Raw genomic sequence first — 17,603 nt, 5'->3', positions numbered from 1 at the left:
AACAATGTGGTAGGTTAGGAGTCCTGTTTTGATGATTTCTTGAGGTTTCTTTAGTTGATTAGTCTTTTGCTCGCTCTGTCTGGCTTGTTTTGGTGTGGATTTGATTAGTTTTCACCTATATCAGTGAGTTACTGTCTCCAGTTGATTGTTTTCTGATTTGTTTGATACCTTGCTCTATTTTCCTATGGCTGGGTTCGAGAGCCAAACTTCTAAGGGCCTTGAGGAGAAGGGATTGAGTCGTTGTGTGACTCTTGGTGATAGTCCTTTTCTTCAAATTAGTCCTGTTAAGCTTGATGGTACCAACTACTTGATTTGGTCCCGCTCCTGTAGTCTTGCTATCGTTGCTCGTCGTTTGATTGGATATAGTGATGGTACCCTCAAGCAACCAACTGATGATGGTGATTTGCATAACTCAATGGATTTATGAGAATGCTTTGGTTATGACTTGGTTGATCAATTCCATGCAGCCTACACTTAGTCGGACTTTCCTTTTGTTGGACATTGCTCATAAGATTTGGACAGCTATGGCACAGATGTATTCTCAAAAGGGTAATGATGCACAGGCCTATGAGTTACGGAATAAGGTTCGGGGCTTAGATCAAAAGGGTCGCTCACTTGTGGTGTATTATGCTGAGCTGAGTGGCTTGTGGCAGGAATTGGATTATTGCCAGATCTTTCAGGCTGTTTGTTCTTAGGATGCCTCTTTGTTTCAGCAGGCTATCGAGAAGAACGTATTTATGATTTCCTTACTGGTCTTAATTTGGAGTATGATCAGATTCGCATTTAAGTATTGGGTTGTTCTCCGTTTCCCACCTTACGAGAGGCTTATGAGCTTGTCTAGCAAGAGGAGAGTAGACGTAGTGCTATGGTGCACTCCTCTCCACTAGATCGCTCTACTTTGGTTGTTGCTCCTTCTTTGCGAGATACTATGCCTAGTCCGTCACAGTTTGGTAGCAAGGTTCTATCGGCTGATTGGGATTGCTTGAAGTGTGATTATTGTGGGAAGGACAGGCATGACCGGGCACATTGTTAGAAGTTGAATAATCGTCCTTCTCGAGGCCGAGGCCGTGGTCGTGGTGGTGGAGTTCGTCCTCAAGCATATGTGTCCGAGATTACTACTAGCACCCCTGCTGACACTAGTACTTTTTCACAGGATGAGCTACACACGATCAGGCGTTTAATGGCTCGGCTGGATTCTACCACAGCCTCTTCTTCTTCTGCTTTATCCAACTTTGCTCACACAGGTATTCTTGATAGTGCACTCAGTACATCCTCATCATCTCCTTAGATTATTGATTCCGATGCTACCGACCACATGACAGGTGCCTCAAGTTTTTTTTATCTCTTTGTTCTGGGCGAGATAAAGTTAGAGTGGCAGATGGCACTTTATCCTCTGTCTTTGGCAAGGGTTCGGTTCTTTATTCCTCTTTATTGTCTCTTTTATTTGTGCTTCATGTTCCTAATTTTTCCACTAACTAACTCTATGTTAGTAGTCTTACTACCTCTCTAAATTGCTCCGTGACCTTTTTTCCTACTCATTGTGTCTTTCAGGAACTGGCTATAGGGAAAAAGATTTGCAGTGGTAGAGCACAAGGTGGACTGTACTTTCTGGATGCTGTTCCTTCTATCTTACCTTTGTCATCTCAGGCTCGCAAGTGCACTACTGGCTCCTCTTTTCATCTCCTCCATCAGTGGCATCGTCGTTTGGGTCATCCATCCTTTAGTGTTTTAGAGAAACTTTTTCTTTCTTTAGTTCATAATTGTCCTAGGCATAATTTTGGTTATGATGCTTGTGAACTTGAAAAGGGTTAAATATTAGTGTGTAAGGGTAGTTATATCATTTGTTTCTTTAGTCTTTCATTATAAATATGTATAATCCTAATATGTTTAAGAGCAAGATGATAAACACAATAAACACAGCAGTCTCTCTGTTCTTCTCTTCTTCTTATTGTTCTTCTTCTTTTCATATGTGAATCTAACATCTTACATGATATCAGAGCCACATCTTCCTCCTCAAAGATTGTGGTCTTTCCTTGTTCCTCTTTTTCTTCATTTTTTTGCACGCACGCGCAAAAAAAAAAAAAAAAAAAAAAAACACTTCCATGTTTGAAATTTCATGGGCTTCTTCTCCATGATTTTCTTTCAATTTTTTGGTAATTATTTGGTGGTTTTTCCAATTTTTGTTGATTTTTTGGAAAAAAATGGCTATTTTTCGAAAGCCACTGCTAGAGCCCTTTTAGGGCTGTTTCTTCTCCGCCTTCCCTTTCCTTGGGAGCCAACTAGACTATTAGAGGAGGCTAGGGTCACTATTTTGAAGGATTGGTGAGGATTCTCTCAGTTTTTGTTCCTTTTTTACTTTCCTGGCTTGTTTTGGCTCTGTAAGGTATCTTCCCAGTCCTTTGTTGAGGTTTTGGCACTGTTGTTGGCTTCCTAGACTATTATTTATTGTGGGGATTGATTTTCAATGGCTGGAATTGAGGATAAAGACCCTAGGGTGAGTGAAGAGGGTGGCGTGCATCGTGTTATGACTTTTAATGATAGTCTCTCTCTTCAAATCAGTCCTGTGAAACTTGATGGCTCCAATTATCTGATTTAGTCCCGTTCTTGTAGCCTTGCTATTGCTGCTCGCTGTTTGACTAGCTACATTACCAATGACCTTCCCTAGCTTGCTAACACCTGGCTCATTAACTCTATGTGGCCCACCATCAATTGGTCCTTTCTTCTCTTAGATACTGCTCATAAGATTTGGACAGCTGCAGCCCAGATGTACTCCTAACAGTGTAATGATGCACAGGCGTATGAGTTGAGGAAGAAGCTTCGGAGCTTAGATCAAAAGTATAGATCACTCGTAGTATACTATGCTGAGTTGAATAATTTGTGGTAGGAACTAGACTATTACCAAAGCTTCCAGGTTGTTTGTTCTCGGGATGCCACTTTGCTTCAGCAAACCGTGGAGAAGGAGCGTGTGTATCACTTTCTTGCTGGCTTAAACTTGGAGTATGATCAGATTCGCATCCAGGTGTTGGGTCGTTCACCTTTTCCCACCCTCTGCGAGGCTTATGCCCTTGTCCAACAAAAGGAGAGTCGACGTAGTGCTATGGTTCATTCCTCTATTCAAGATCGTTCTGCTTTGGTTGTTGCTCCTCCAACTCGAGCTCCTCGGCCTAGCCCGGTTCAGTCTGGTACTCAGGGTACACTGGTTGATCGAGATCGATTGAAGTGTGATTATTATGGGAAAGACAGACATGATCGAGAACATTGTTGGAAACTGAATGGTTGCCCTACTTGGGGTCGAGGTCGTGGTAGTACAGCTCGTCTCCAAGCACATGTGTCTGAGAATGCTGCGAGTCCTTCTCAGACTCGCACTCTTTCCCAGGATGAGTTATACACTCTCAGGCATTTAATGGTTCGACTTGATTCTCCTTCTACCACAACTTCTTCCACTCCAGCTTCTTCCAATTTTGCCCACACAGGTATTCTTGCTAGTGCTCTTAGTACATCCTCATCGCCTTCTTGGATTATTGATTCAGGCGCCACCGACCACATGACAGGTGCCTCTAGTATTTTATATTCTTATTGTCCTTGCTCCAGCCGAGACAGGGTTCAAGTGGCTGATGGCACTTTATCCTCTGTCTTCGGCAAGGGTTCGGTTCATTGTTCCTCTTTACTTTCTCTTTCATTTGTACTTCATGTTCCTAATTTTTCCACTAACCTGCTTTATGTTAGTAGTCTTACTACTTCTCTAAATTACTCAGTGACCTTTTTTCCTACTCATTGTGTCTTTCAGGAACTAGCTACAGGGAAAACGATTGGCAATGGTAGAACACAAGGTGGACTGTACTTTCTGGATGTCGTTCCTCCTGTTGTTCCATCTTAGGCTCTCAAGTGCACTAATGGCTCCCCTCTTCATCTCCTTTATCACTGGCATCGCCTTTTGGGTCATTCTTCCTTTAGTGTTTTAGAGAAACTTTTTCCTTCTTTAGTTCGTGATTATCCTAGGAGGATTTTTGGTTGTGATGCTTGTGAACTTGCAAAGCACAAACGTGCTTGTTACCCTTTAATTAATCAAAGAAGTACTTTTCCTTTTATGCTTATTCATACTGATGTGTGGGGCCCTTTCCCTGTGGTTTCTACTTCTGGGTATCGATGGTTTGTTACATTATTGATTGTTATTCCTGTGTGACTTGGATTTACTTGCTTCGAACTAAGAGTGAAGTTTTTTCTTGTTTCCAAACTTTCGATAAAATGGTGACCAATCTTTTTAATACTCAAATCAAAATTCTTCGAATTGATAATGGGACTAAGTATGTTGATGGAGTTTTTCGAGCATACCTAGAGGAGCATGGCATCCTTTATCAGACTAGTTGTGTTGGTACTCCTCAATAAAATGGAGTTGCCGAACGCAAGAATGGCCATCTTCTTGAAATTGCTCGCTTTCTCTTGTTTATCATGAATATCCCTAAGTATTTTTGGGGTTATGCTGTTCTTACAGCTGTTTACCTTATTAACCGTATGCCTTCCCGTGTCCTTCAATTCCAGATTCCTCTTCAACTACTTCCTGTCGCATATCCCACCTCTTCTCTTCCTTCTCGGGTGTTTAGGTGTGCTTGTTTTGTTCATGTGTAACCTCGCACTCGTGGGAAACTCGATCCTAAGGCTGTGCGTTGTGTCTTTATTGGTTTTTCTGCTACTCAAACGGGTTACAAATGCTATGACCCTCACACTCACAAAGTGTATGTTTGTATGGATGTCACTTTCCGTAAATCTGCGGCCTTCTTTCCTTCTTCTCCACGATCTCCTCCGCGGGAGAGTAGTGTTATGGATGAGATTGCAGATGAGGAGATGACCTATCAACACGAGTTATCTTTTTTCCTTCCTAGTCAACGGACTGCTATTTGTGGTGAGGGGAAGCCTAATAGTTCTTTTGATGTGGAGCCTAACATTGGTGGTCGTTTGGACAAGGCTGATCTTAAGACTTATTCTGAGCGTCCAAAAGAGCAAGCTTCCCTTGTGCCACCAGACCCATCATCATCCCTCATGCTAGTTCCAGGTAATGCAGATGATTCGAGTCTTCCTATTGCTCTTAGAAAGGGGGTTAGGGCTTGTACTTAACACCCTATTTCTAAATTTTTGTCATATGATTCATTGTCTTCTACATATCGTGCTTTTGTTTAGTCTTTGTCTTCTGCGTGCATTCCCCAGGGTTGGAAGGAAGCTATCAATGATCCTAAGTAGAAAGTAGCTATGGCAGAAGAGATGCAAGCTCTAAGCAAAAATAACACTTGGGAGTTAGTTCTTCTTCTTAGTGAAAAAAAGTCTGTAGGGTGTAAGTGGGTGTTCACCATTAAGCAGAAAGAAGATTGAACAATTGAACGGTACAAAGCACGACTAGTGGCCAAGGGGTTTACTCAGACATATAGAATTGATTACCAAGAAACCTTTGCCCCTGCAGCAAAGATGAATTCCATTCGAGCTATTCTCTCATGTGCAGCTAATTTGGGATGGCCTTTACAACAGTTAGATGTGAAGAATGCATTTCTCCATGGTGATTTGGAGGAGGTATATATGGATGTACTACCAGGATTCTTATCTCAATCTACAGTTTGGAAATTTTGTAGGTTGAAAAAGGCGTTATATGGTTTTAAACAGTCTCCTCGAGCTTGGTTTGACAAATTCTTAAAGGTTATGTTGAGATTCGGGTATAAGCAAAGCAATGCAGATCACACAATGTTCGTCAAACGCCATGCAGATAAGGTAATTGTGCTTATAGTATATGTGGATGACATAGTTGTAACAGATAATGATGAGAAAGAATTGACACACCTTAAGATGCTGTTGGCCAAGGAATTTGAGATCAAAGACCTTGGTCTGTTGAGGTACTTTCATGGGATTGAAGTTCTCAGATCTGACAAAGGCATCTTCATTTCTCAACGGAAGTATATCCTAAATCTTCTTGAGGAAACTGGCATGTTAGGCTGCCGACCTGCTAATTCGCCAATTGAGACTAATCACCATCTTTGTAGTGATGTTGGTGATCTTGTGGAGAAGGAACGGTACCAGCGACTTGTGGGAAGGCATATATATTTATCTCACACTCGTCCAGATATTGCCTATGCAATTGGGATTGTGAGTCAATTTATGCATGAACCTCGTGCACTTCATTTGGATGCAGTGTATCGCATTTTGAGGTACCTTAAATCTACTCCTGGAAAAGGGATTTTATTTTCCAATCATGGTCACTTGGGGTTAGAGGCGGTCACAGATGCTGATTGGGCTGGCTTTATAGATGACATCTACCTCCGGATACTGTGCATTTGTTGGGGGGGGGGAATTTAGTCACATGGTGTAGTAAGAAACAAATAGTGGTGTCCAGATCTAGTGCAGAGGTAGAAAACAGGGCTATGGCACATGGTATATGTGAACTGATGTGGCTCCAGTTTTTGTTGAATGATATTGGGTTTGTTTGCAGTGAAGCATTGACACTGTATTGTGACAACAAAGCTGCCTTTAGTATTGCTCACAATCCTATTCAACATGATAGAACAAAGCATATTGAGATCGATAGACATTTCATCAAGGAGAAGTTGAATAAGGGTTTAATAGGTATGCCTTTTGTATAGGTATGCCTTTTGTGAAGTCTGAAGATCAATTGGCTGATGTCTTTACTAAGGGTCTTAGTAGTAAGGTTTTTCACCCCATTTGTTGCAAGTTAGCATGAGAGATATCTTGGCACCAACTTGAGGGGGAGTGTTAAGTATTAGTGTGTAAGGGTAGTTATGTCATTTGTTTCTTTAGTCTTTCATTATAAATATGTGTAATCCTAATATGTTTAAGAGTAAGATAATAAACACAGCAATCTCTCTGTTCTTCTCTTCTTCTTATTGTTCTTCTTTTCATATGTGAATCTAACATCTAACAAAAAGCATAAACATACTTGTTATCCTTCCATTAATAAAAGAAGTACTTTTCCTTTTATACTTATTCATATCGATGTGTGGGTCCCCTCCCCTGTGGTTTCTACTTTTGGGTATCGGTGGTTTGTTACTTTTATTAATTGTTATTCCCATGTGACTTGGATTTATTTCTTCGAACTAAAAGTGAAGTGTTTTCTTGATTTCAAATTTTTCATAAAACGGTGACAAATCTTTTTAATGCTCAAATCAAAATTCTTCGGAGTGATAATAAGACTAAGTATGTTGATGGAGCTTTTCAGGCATACATAGAGGAGCATGGCATCCTTCATCAGACTAGTTGTGTTGGCACTCCTCAACAAAATGGAGTTGCTGAACGCAAGAATGGCCATCTCCTTGAAGTTGTTCGCTATCTCTTGTTTACCATGAATGTCCCTCAGTCTTTTTGGGGTGACGCTGTTCTTACCGCTATTTACCTTATTAACCGTACACCTTCCAGTGTCCTCCAATTTCAAATTCCTCTCGAACTTTTACTTGTCACTTATCCCACCCCTTATCTTCCTCAGGTTTTTGGGTGTGTCTGTTTTGTTCATCTCCAACCTCGTGCTCGTGGGAAACTTGATCCTAAGGTTGTACGTTGTGTCTTTATTGGCTATTCTATTACTCAGAAGGGCTACAAATGCTATGATCCACACACTCGTAAAGTGTATGTTAGTATGGATGTCACCGTCCGTGAATCTGAGTCCTTTTTTACTTCTTCTCCTCTATCTCCTCAGGGAGAGCATGTTACGGATGAGATTGCGGATGAGTCATATCAACATGAGTTATCTTTTTTCCTTCTGAGTCAACGGTCTATTATTTGTGGTGAGGGGGAGCCTAGTAGTTCTCTTGACGTGGAGCTTGACATTGGTGGTCATTTGAACAGAGCTGGTCTTAAGACTTACTCACAGCGTCAGAAAAGAACAGACTCCTCTTGTGCCACTAGGTCAATCATCATCCCTTTTGCTAGCTTTACATCCTGTTTCGGCTTATTCTCCAGGTAATGACCCTCCGTCTACTTCTCCACCAGTAGTTGATAGTTCTATTATTGATGATTTGAGTCTTCTTATCGCTCTTAGAAAGGGGGTTAGGGTTTGTACTCAACACCCCATTTCTAAATTTGTGTCATATGATTCATTATCTCCTACATATCGTGCTTATGTTTCGTCTCTGTCTTTTGTGTGTATCCCACAGGGTTAGAAAGAAGCTATCAATGATCCTAAGTGAAAAGTAGCTATGGTAGAGGAAATGCAAGCTCTGAGCAAGAATAACACTTGGGAGTTGGTTCCTCTTCCTAGTGGAAAAAAACCAGTAGGGGTGTAAGTGGGTGTTCACCATAAGCAGAAAACAAATGGGACAATTGAACGGTATAAAGCAAGATTAGTGGCCAAGGGGTTTACCCAGACGTATGGAATTGATTATCAAGAACTTTTTGCTCCTGTTGCGAAGATGAATTCCTTTCGAGCTCCTTTCACGTGCTACTAACTAGGGATGGTCTTTACAACAACTGGATATGAAGAATGCCTTTCTCCATTGTGACTTGGAGGAGGACGTGTTTATGGATGTACCACCGGGATTCTCATCTCAGTCTACAGTTGGCAAAGTTTGCAGGTTGAAGAAGGCTCTATATGGTTTGAAACAATCTCCCCGAGCTTGGTTTGACCGATTTCTAAAGGCTATGTTGAGATTCGGGTATAAGCAGAGCAATGTAGATCACACCATGTTTGTAAACACAATGCAAATAAGGTTGTTATGCTTACTGTATATGTAGATGACATAGTAGTGACAGGAAATGATAAGGAGGAAGTGACACATCTCAAGAGGCAATTGGCCAAGGAATTTGACATCAAAGATCTTGGCTCTTTGAGATACTTTCTCGGAATTGAAGTTGCTAGATCTGACAAAAGCATCTTTATTTCTCAAAGGAAGTATGTTCTAGATCTTCTTGGGGAAACTGACATGTTGGGTTGCAAACCTTCTGATTCGCCCATTGAAGCTAACCATCGTCTCTGTAGTGGTGTTGGTGATCTTATGGATAAGGATAGGTACCAGAGACTTGTGGGAAGACTTATATATATATCCTATACTCGTCCCGATATTGCTTATGCAGTCGGGATAGTGAGTCAGTTCATGCATGATCCTTGTGCAACGCATTTAGATGTAGCATATCGCATTTTGAGGTACCTCAAATCAGATTTGGGAAAAGGGATTATGTTTTCAAATCATAGCCACTTGAGGTTAGAGGTCTTCACGGATGCAGATTAGGCTGGTTCTATAGATGATAGGCGATCTACTTTTGGTTACTGCACTTCTGTGGGGTGAAATTTGGTTACCTGGCATAGTAAGAACAAACAGTGTTGTCCAGGTCTAGTGCAGAAGCAGAATATAGAGATATGGCACATGGTACATGTGAACTTATGCGGCTTCAATCCTTGTTGGGCGATATAGGAATCATTGTGATGTACCCGTGACTTTGTATTGTGACAACAAAGCTGCTATCAGTACTGCTCACAATCTTGTTCAACATGATAGGACTAAGTACATTGAAATCAACAGACATTTTATTAAGGAGAAACTAACTAAAGGTTTGATATGTGTGCCTTATGTGAAGTCGGAAGATCAATTGGCTAACATATTTACTAAAGGTCTTAGCAATAAGGTCTTCCATCCCATTTGTTCCAAGTTGGGTATGAGAGATATATTTGTACTAACTTGAGGGGGAGTGTTAAGTGTTATTGCTATCTAAGGGTAGTTTAGTACTTTAGCTTATGTTTATGTTTATTAGCTTAAATACGTATGCTTAAGTTGTAACCCTATTATCATTGGAATAATATTACAGCAGCTACTTCTCTTTTTCTCTCTCGGTTCATTCTTCTTCCTCTTCTTCTTCATCTGTGAAGCTAACACCAACAGATAGAAGCTTTAGTGTTTCCAACTCGGCTTTTATATCTATATTCTGAAATCCACAAATTAAATTAAGCATGCAGAACAAAATGGCGAAAATTGATTCATGTAGCCAAGCTTGCTTTTGTTTGGTTTGGTTATTATTAAATCCCGAGAATAATAGATTTTAAAAAATAAATAAATAAAGATAAAATAACTATAAAATCTGAAAACACACAACAATTCTAGCTAATAAATTGCTTAAGAGGGTGGATTTAACTATAGTTATCCAAAGGAAAGAAAGAAAAAAGAGAAATGAAAATATAAATAAAATAACAAAAAAGAAGTGGATTTAAATGGTTGCAAAGGGAAAGAGAAATTAAAATACTCCAAGGAGCAACTCAAGGAATATCTATACAGGTGGAACAACAATAAAACCACTAATGATTAATAATCTTCAAAGATCAAATTATTCATTTAAAATTGTTAAGATTCCCTATGATGTCCAGGAACAAAAGAACTTGCTCTTGGGATATAGTTTTTAGCACAGAAATAGGACAATGCATGGTTTTAGAGTGTAAGGAACTTGTATTTTTCACAACAAAATATATGTTATATCTAATCAATTAGGTGCTCAGCTCAATAAATAGTCATGATATCCCTTTTTTGGTCCCTTTGTCTACTTGCCTAAAATCCCAATCTACTTGATCGAAAATTCTAGGTGATGTTAAAAATGTCACATGCGTCCCATTTCAACTCAAAAAGAGAATTGAAAATTCATACACAATAGAGAATAAGGAAAGTTGACCAAAGTTTTTGCAACCAAAACCCACTGAGACATTACCTTGATGGGTAGAAAAAATGGCCTAGGATTAGTGTTAGGTCTATATACACATTGTTTGATCCATTTCCTCGTAGCTTGGGACTGGTTATGTAATACCCTAGGTATTACCTTTGCATTTGCACATTCATGTTAAGCATATGCATTATTTTATTATTGAAGAATTAATGAAAGAAGAGAGGAGAGGAGAGAAAAGATGAGAGAAGAGAGGCAACAATATGGAAAAGAGAGAATGAGAACTAGGGTTACCTTCCTGTTCTTTTAACATTTAGGGTTATTTACATGAAGACCCCCTAAATTATTGAGAAGTATCACTTTGCCCTCTAAATTATAGAAGTGTACAAATTGGGCCCCCTAACGGAAGGAGTCAAAGTGAAGCACGCCAATAGTTTTGGGGGTCTATTTGTACGATAAGATCAAGGAAGATCATGGATCAACTTGGAGATGACACCTGTGGCTACAGCAGGTGATGGCCAAGGAGTATAAAAGCTGGGACTTCAAAGAGTAAAGGACCTGCAACCTCATTCACAAATCTGTGATATTCTAGGAGTAGCTTACAACAGTTAGAAGTAGCCATTAGCCATTGCCAAGGAGTAGTTCAGTGATACTTATCTTTTGTAGATTGGTGTTTTTCTAAGTGTTTTGCTCTTGTTGTAACAAGTGTCAAATTCATTTGATTAATATCAATTCAGTTTGTTTCTTTTCATTCTTCTTTGTTTATTTCCTCCAAAGAAGTCCTTGACATTTTCAAGGCATAGAACTCAACCACATTGCTTCATCTATTATTGTTTTGTAAAGATATGTTTTGTCTGTCGATATATTCTCTGTCGATTTGACTCAAATAAGATTTTTACTAACAATAGTAACTGAAGATTTAAGAATACCAAGAGAGAAAAACAAGCATGATCAATTAAATAAGAACTTCTACCAAGGCATCTTTTAAAGAGTGTAATCACTTACCTTCAACCAGTCATACATAGTCAATGCTGTTGTTGTGCAAGACCAATCAAGTACACATCGCAATTCATATAGGAAAGGCAGAGCACGGTAAACTCGGAAACCCATAAAATTGACTTTTGAAACACTACTTGTCAAAAACTGCCGATACAAAGTACTTTTATGGGGAATCCCATAGCGTATTTGTATGGCTTGAAGTGCCAGGGAAATTGCCTTCGTAAGATAAATGGCACGGAGTGATAATCGTCCCCCATGATTATGTGAAGGCTCCATGTGCCAAGCATATTTTGTGGCTGAATATGTAAAGAGGACAAGGGTGAAAAGATAGAAGATAACCTTTCCTGTGGCAAATGAACAAAGGTATATCACACGATCAAGCACAATCAGGAAAAAGATTACCTGCAAAAGGGAAAAAACAAAAGAAAAAAAAAAGAAAATTTAGCCACTTCAAAAAAATATATCAATATCCTAGATTCACTGACAATAGCAAAATCTTGTAACTGACTCATCCTGCCATTGACAGTTGTCTTTGTCAAATCAACATGGACACTAGTAGAATTTGTCTCATAGAAATGAGATTGGGACAGTCCATTACATATCAGAAACAAATCACAAATACTGTAAAGTCAGAGTCACATCAACTCTGGAGAAAATAGTTCGTTAAAGGATTTCTTGAACATCCCATGGGAACTTAATTTCTTCTTAACATTTTACATCTCATCTTTGATATAAATCTATCATCATGATCAGTGCTTAACTACCATCAAAACCAACAGTGAGATTAAGAAACTGATATATGGCATCAGTTCTTACCCCAGTTCCACTGATCTTTAACAGCCCTATCCCGTTGATGGATTTGTAATTTCCTATGTCATGTCAATCACAATGGAGGAGTAACTCAACAAATGAGCTGACATAAAATTCTAAGCTTACAGTGTAGAATACAGTAATGTTTGAAAGAGCAAAACGTGTACAATTAAAACAAATAGAAACTCCTATGGAAATTGGTCTTCTCATTAGTAATGTGTTAAAGACAAGGAGACTTACCATTAACACAAAAACAAATTCTTTTGGAAATTGGTCTTCTAATTGATAGACTTCAAGAAAGTCGCTGTTGTTCTTAATGATTGATTGGTAGAAAATGGCGACCAAGAAGAAAACAGTTAAATCTGCACAAAATACGTAGGCATACAGATCAACTTCTCTTTTCCTTCCCCCAATTACAGATAAAATGGGATATGGGAATCGTAATTCTTTCAAAATCCCTGAGTGCTTCGCAATCAAAATCTCATTGGCTACATCGGCTGCTGGAGTTAGTGACTGGTACCATTCCACTGAAATAGGCTCTGACAAAGGGGATGCATATACCACCTCAAGAACAGCCAAAGCCATACTAGGGTTTTCTGGACTCCTTTCAATGCTTTGTACTCGAACCCTGCTCGCTGAATGTATAGTATTTTCACTCTTCTCCTTGCATCTCATATCATAAACAATTTTCAGTAACTTGTTTATTCCTGACTCAATTCTCTCCGGCTGAATTCCATCATCTGGCCACAATTTAACTTCCATTGACAGCTGCACAAAGTAAGGTGGAGTTTCTGCTCCCTGTGTTACTGATTGCCAATATCTGTACAGTCTTCTAATCATCAGTTCTGTCAGATTTTTGGCTGGTAGGAGCAGTTTATTTATTCTCTCCCCGTAAGTAGAACTTTGTACCATCTCTTCTGGGTTAAGATTTCTTCGCCTAAGAGAACTAAATTCTGTAACTGATGCCCATTCACCATCTGTTGCAGTGATTGAGGACTGTAGGAGAGTAGATAAATACACCGAGAAAAGAGGCAAGTTGCTGATAACAAAGGATGACACGATTTTATTATTAGGGAATCCCAATTCCTCAAGAAAGCTCACCTGAATGCTGAACCCACAGTGTTGGATTATGATTTGATATACATATTGTAGCAAAATACAGATCTCAGTGTAAATCAGCATGATAACCCAGAACATGTAACTTGGGCCAGTGTTTGCACATAGTGCATACAAGAAGAGAGCAGCAAGGTAAACCATGGACAACAAACTGAAATTCCATAGGAACATCAAAACAAAGCAACAATAACAGACAATATCATTGTTTGACCGCATTTGGGCCCACATGTAACAGAATATCATACCAATTTTCGAGGAAGCACCATCAGACGTCCTCTCAAAACTAGATTGCATAGAAAATGTTTGGTCCAAAGGTTCACATCCTATGTTCTGATTGTCTACTTGATAGTAAACCCCATTCTCTGAAGAGTCATCACATAACTCTGCTTCTTCATTTTCTATGTTAAAAAGTTTCACAAGGTTGGTAACTGCCAGACTCCCAAGGGATTGTACTTGAGTAACTCCATCACCAATAAAATGTACAGCTGAAATTAATGGGCTTACCTTGGCTTCAATTTTTTCCTTATCTCTTCTGTCTGAATCCAAAAATTCATTGGTAGTAGTTTTCTCCTTGAAGTCGGCAATGTCATAAAGAGAATCAGTTGAGTGCATCATGCAGTCCATTGCTAACAGACTTCCAGATTTTACACTCGTTGAAGATTCATTTGTGTTGAATGGAAATAAAGTGTCAGAGCTGATATGTGGATCATGCTTCTTGGAATCATTTTCCTCTTTCTCTAGGATGTTGCTCTCCTTAAATGAACTTAAGGAAGACTTCTTTTTCCTTCTGCAACCTTCACTTCCAGGAGAGTTGGTACCACATGTTAAATTATTGGTCATGCTATGAACCTGAATTTGTAGGTCAAGCACCTCTGATTTCATCTTTTCCACTTGCATATTTCGCAGACGTTTCTGTTCTTCAGATTTACGGATACGTTGCAACTGTGCAGTCTTCCAGGCTGCTCGCTTCTCCTGCTGACGTATCAAGGCCTCAATCTGCTCTGCTTCCAGATATTTTGATACATAATCGAACTCCTCCGACGAAAACATATATGATTGAAGTGACACTAGCACAAATATAATGATCTCTACAAGTGCAGATCTTGATGTTATCCGAAACCCATAGTCATACTTATAAAATCCAATCACTTCATATATGTAATCTACCGTTCCGCATTTCCCCTCATTGACATCCCCAACAAAAGGACACTGGTAGGCAAGAGAAAAAACTATCAAACCAAAATTATACATTCTCAAGAACTTAAAAATTTCATTCTTCTTTTTCAGTACTTCAAGCCTCAGTCGAAAGAAAATCAGAGCAAAACCAAGATACCCCAGATGAAGAATGTCATACTCGAGGGTTCCCGTAATCAAAATCAGAGCAAGAACAAGATCCAGCAAGTGACAGTAACAGTAATGCCTCAGGTGGTCAAGAAATGTCCACATGCTTTTTGTTTCAAATGAGAGGTCAATTAATAGAGATGGTTTCTTACATTGATAACTCATTTGTTTATAAGTATGCAACTCTGAGAGGCCATAGAGGTTATCAGCACGGAGTTTGAAACAAGCAAACATAAAAACCATATAATAGCTAATGAGCATTCGAGGATCATCTACTGTTATTCCTGCAGAAAAATCAGGGTGTGGCCAAAGTTAACATCTGGACAGAAATCTTATTTTATGGAAAGAAAATTCATCAGTATTCTAAAACATCTGAAATTGAAAAGATTCCAAATTTCATGGAAGTAAAAGACATCATGACAGTTACCAGTGTAGGATAAATGAACATGAGGTCACTTGATCATGAGATTTTCTTACTTCAAATAGATGTACAGAAATTAAGAGAATTACTTTGAATGTCATGGTTAGAGTAGCATAGACCCATTTTGCATACAATTAAAACAAAAGATTATCATTTTCATGTCTTTATTAACCATCAAAGAAATGTTTTGTAGACTCCATAAATGTCCTACAATAATCGATCCTAATTGGATAGAAACCAAAATTTCAGTGAAGTACAAGACCTAAATTTCTTTCTTCTTTTTTCCTCCTCAATAAATAACACAAACAAATAGAAATGAAGAGACAGTATCTGAGCCTTTCTATCAACCCTCTGGACCTTCTTCTCAAAGTTGAGTCAAAAATTTATTTGAATCTCATTTTGTCCGTGAGACGAAGAAAGACCAGCAAGGGTATTAAGTTGAGCTTGCTTATATTGAATCAAGTTTGTACAAAAGAAAAGTCAACCTACATAGATTAACAAAAAAATTTAGATAGTGCTGAAGAGAGATACCTAGCCAGCACTTCTTGCAATAGTTGAAGAAAAGATCAGAGCTTCTCCAGCAGTCATGGCAAGATATGTTTGCCTCACTGGGAGACTGTTCCTTCGAAGTTGTCAGATTCAACCAAATGGCTAAGTACTCAAGGGTAACAATAGAAGCAAATAAGAAGACAAACATGGGCCATAGCTTTCTAATGACATGGCGAGGTATAAGCACACAAGCAGCAAGTGATGCAATATAGAGCAAAGAGATGGCATTTAAAACAGCAAAGCTAGCAAGAAGTAATACAAGCATGTTAATTTCAAGGCCGAATAGATTGAACATATTCTCTATCCAAAACTTGATATATACTTTTAAGGTGTTCTTCTGCATGTCAAGCCTCTCCTTTTTCAATACATGATTTGACTTTTTAGTCCATTTATGATTCTCTTCGAAGCTATATGAATAGTTTCCAGTATTACTCTCCAAGCCTCCTGTTGTAGTGGATATGTGATCTCCAAGTTGAGATATACCAGTGCCAAAAGATGGCCATGAGTTGCTCATTGCTCCTTTATCCTTATATAACAGAACACCAGCATCACAAGATTCACATCCCTCATTACAAACAGAAATTCCAGTCAGTCCATTTGCTGAGCCAAACAAAGCACAGGGCTCCTCCCACTTTCCCCTTTTTCCATTATTGCATGGCATCATCTCCAGCCAATAGAATACATTGTACTGAAGTACACATGCAATAATAACCAAAATCTTTCCCCTCAAGCCTGATTCTAAACCCAAGAAACCAGGCTTAAACAGCCGCAAACCTAGGAAACAGGACAAATAAGAATGCTTTTGCCCAGGGAACATCTCAGCCTGCTCACCCCATATTTGAAACAGATAATCAACCATTAAAAGTAATGCTGAATAAACTAGAAACAGTTTTGAAGGGAGTCGAGAAGATTTTGGTAAAGTTGAACAAATGACCAAGCCAAGAAGATATAAGAAACCAAACACACTGATTGGGGATAAGGACGCATACAGTAAGGCAAAAAATAGTATCTTCTCACTATGCCAAATCAGAAGACGTTTAATAAAGGAAAAGAAGCCAAACTCTGGCGCATCAAAATCTACAGGTTTTAGGAACTTGCTCCGCCTCCGTTCATAGCTATATAGTTGCATCACAATTACAACAGCCAGGGAATCCCAAACATTTTTTAACATTGAGGCATTTGGGTTATAACCAAAGGCAGGGTAAAGATCTATCATCCTAGACAACCATGTCCGAAAGCTGATAAAAGCACTCAAGCCATAAATGAAAATAAAAATTGCAACTGCATACACTTTCAGAGGGAACCAGAGCCTCCTTTTAGTCTTCTCCACTAGTTGTCTTCCAGTAATCCACAGAAGAAGGAAGAAAAGGTAACCGAATGATGTATAATTAGGTGTAACTAGGTAAACCGTGAGAAGAATAGTCAGACACACAATGTAGGTTCCACATGATCGATATGCCAAAAGAAACTTCTGCTCCATTGCACTCAGATACAATGCTATCTTGCTTTCTGAAAGAAAAACAAGAACACAAGTTATATAGTTCTCATCAATTCATAACCTCAGTCGGTTTCATTTTAATATATAAATTAATTTTACAAATGAACTTCAAAGAGTTTCCATGGCATGTGGTTTAAATGCAGAAGTCTGAACATCGATACATCACTGTTATAATTTCTAGCTTGAAAGTAAACATAGTAAAACAGAGTCATTGATCAAAAGTCAAAACAACAGCTTCTC

General features: G+C 38.9%; 1 protein-coding gene across 3 annotated transcripts in view; it reads right to left on the bottom strand.

The window, feature by feature from the left end:
• The window catches only part of LOC114263964 (piezo-type mechanosensitive ion channel homolog), a 121,678-nt gene that overhangs the window by 16,388 nt on the left and 87,687 nt on the right, over window positions 1-17,603 (bottom strand). For 2 of the 3 annotated variants that reach the window (XM_082915059.1, XM_082915060.1), the window contains 3 exons: window positions 15,848-17,374; window positions 12,679-15,179; window positions 11,635-12,030 (listed from right to left, as the gene is read on the bottom strand). In XM_082915059.1, coding sequence (XP_082771185.1) covers window positions 11,635-12,030; window positions 12,679-15,179; window positions 15,848-17,374 — 4,424 coding nt within the window. Of the gene's footprint in view, window positions 1-11,634; window positions 12,031-12,267; window positions 12,498-12,678; window positions 15,180-15,847; window positions 17,375-17,603 lie in introns of those variants that run through there. The other variant, XM_082915062.1, reaches the window with a different exon arrangement.

Source organism: Camellia sinensis, chromosome 2 (assembly GCF_055761805.1).
Source record: "Camellia sinensis isolate YWXY chromosome 2, ASM5576180v1, whole genome shotgun sequence".
NCBI lineage: Eukaryota > Viridiplantae > Streptophyta > Magnoliopsida > Ericales > Theaceae > Camellia > Camellia sinensis.
The sequence above is the reverse complement of the archived record's forward strand: the minus strand, read 5'-3'. Positions and strand labels throughout refer to the sequence as shown.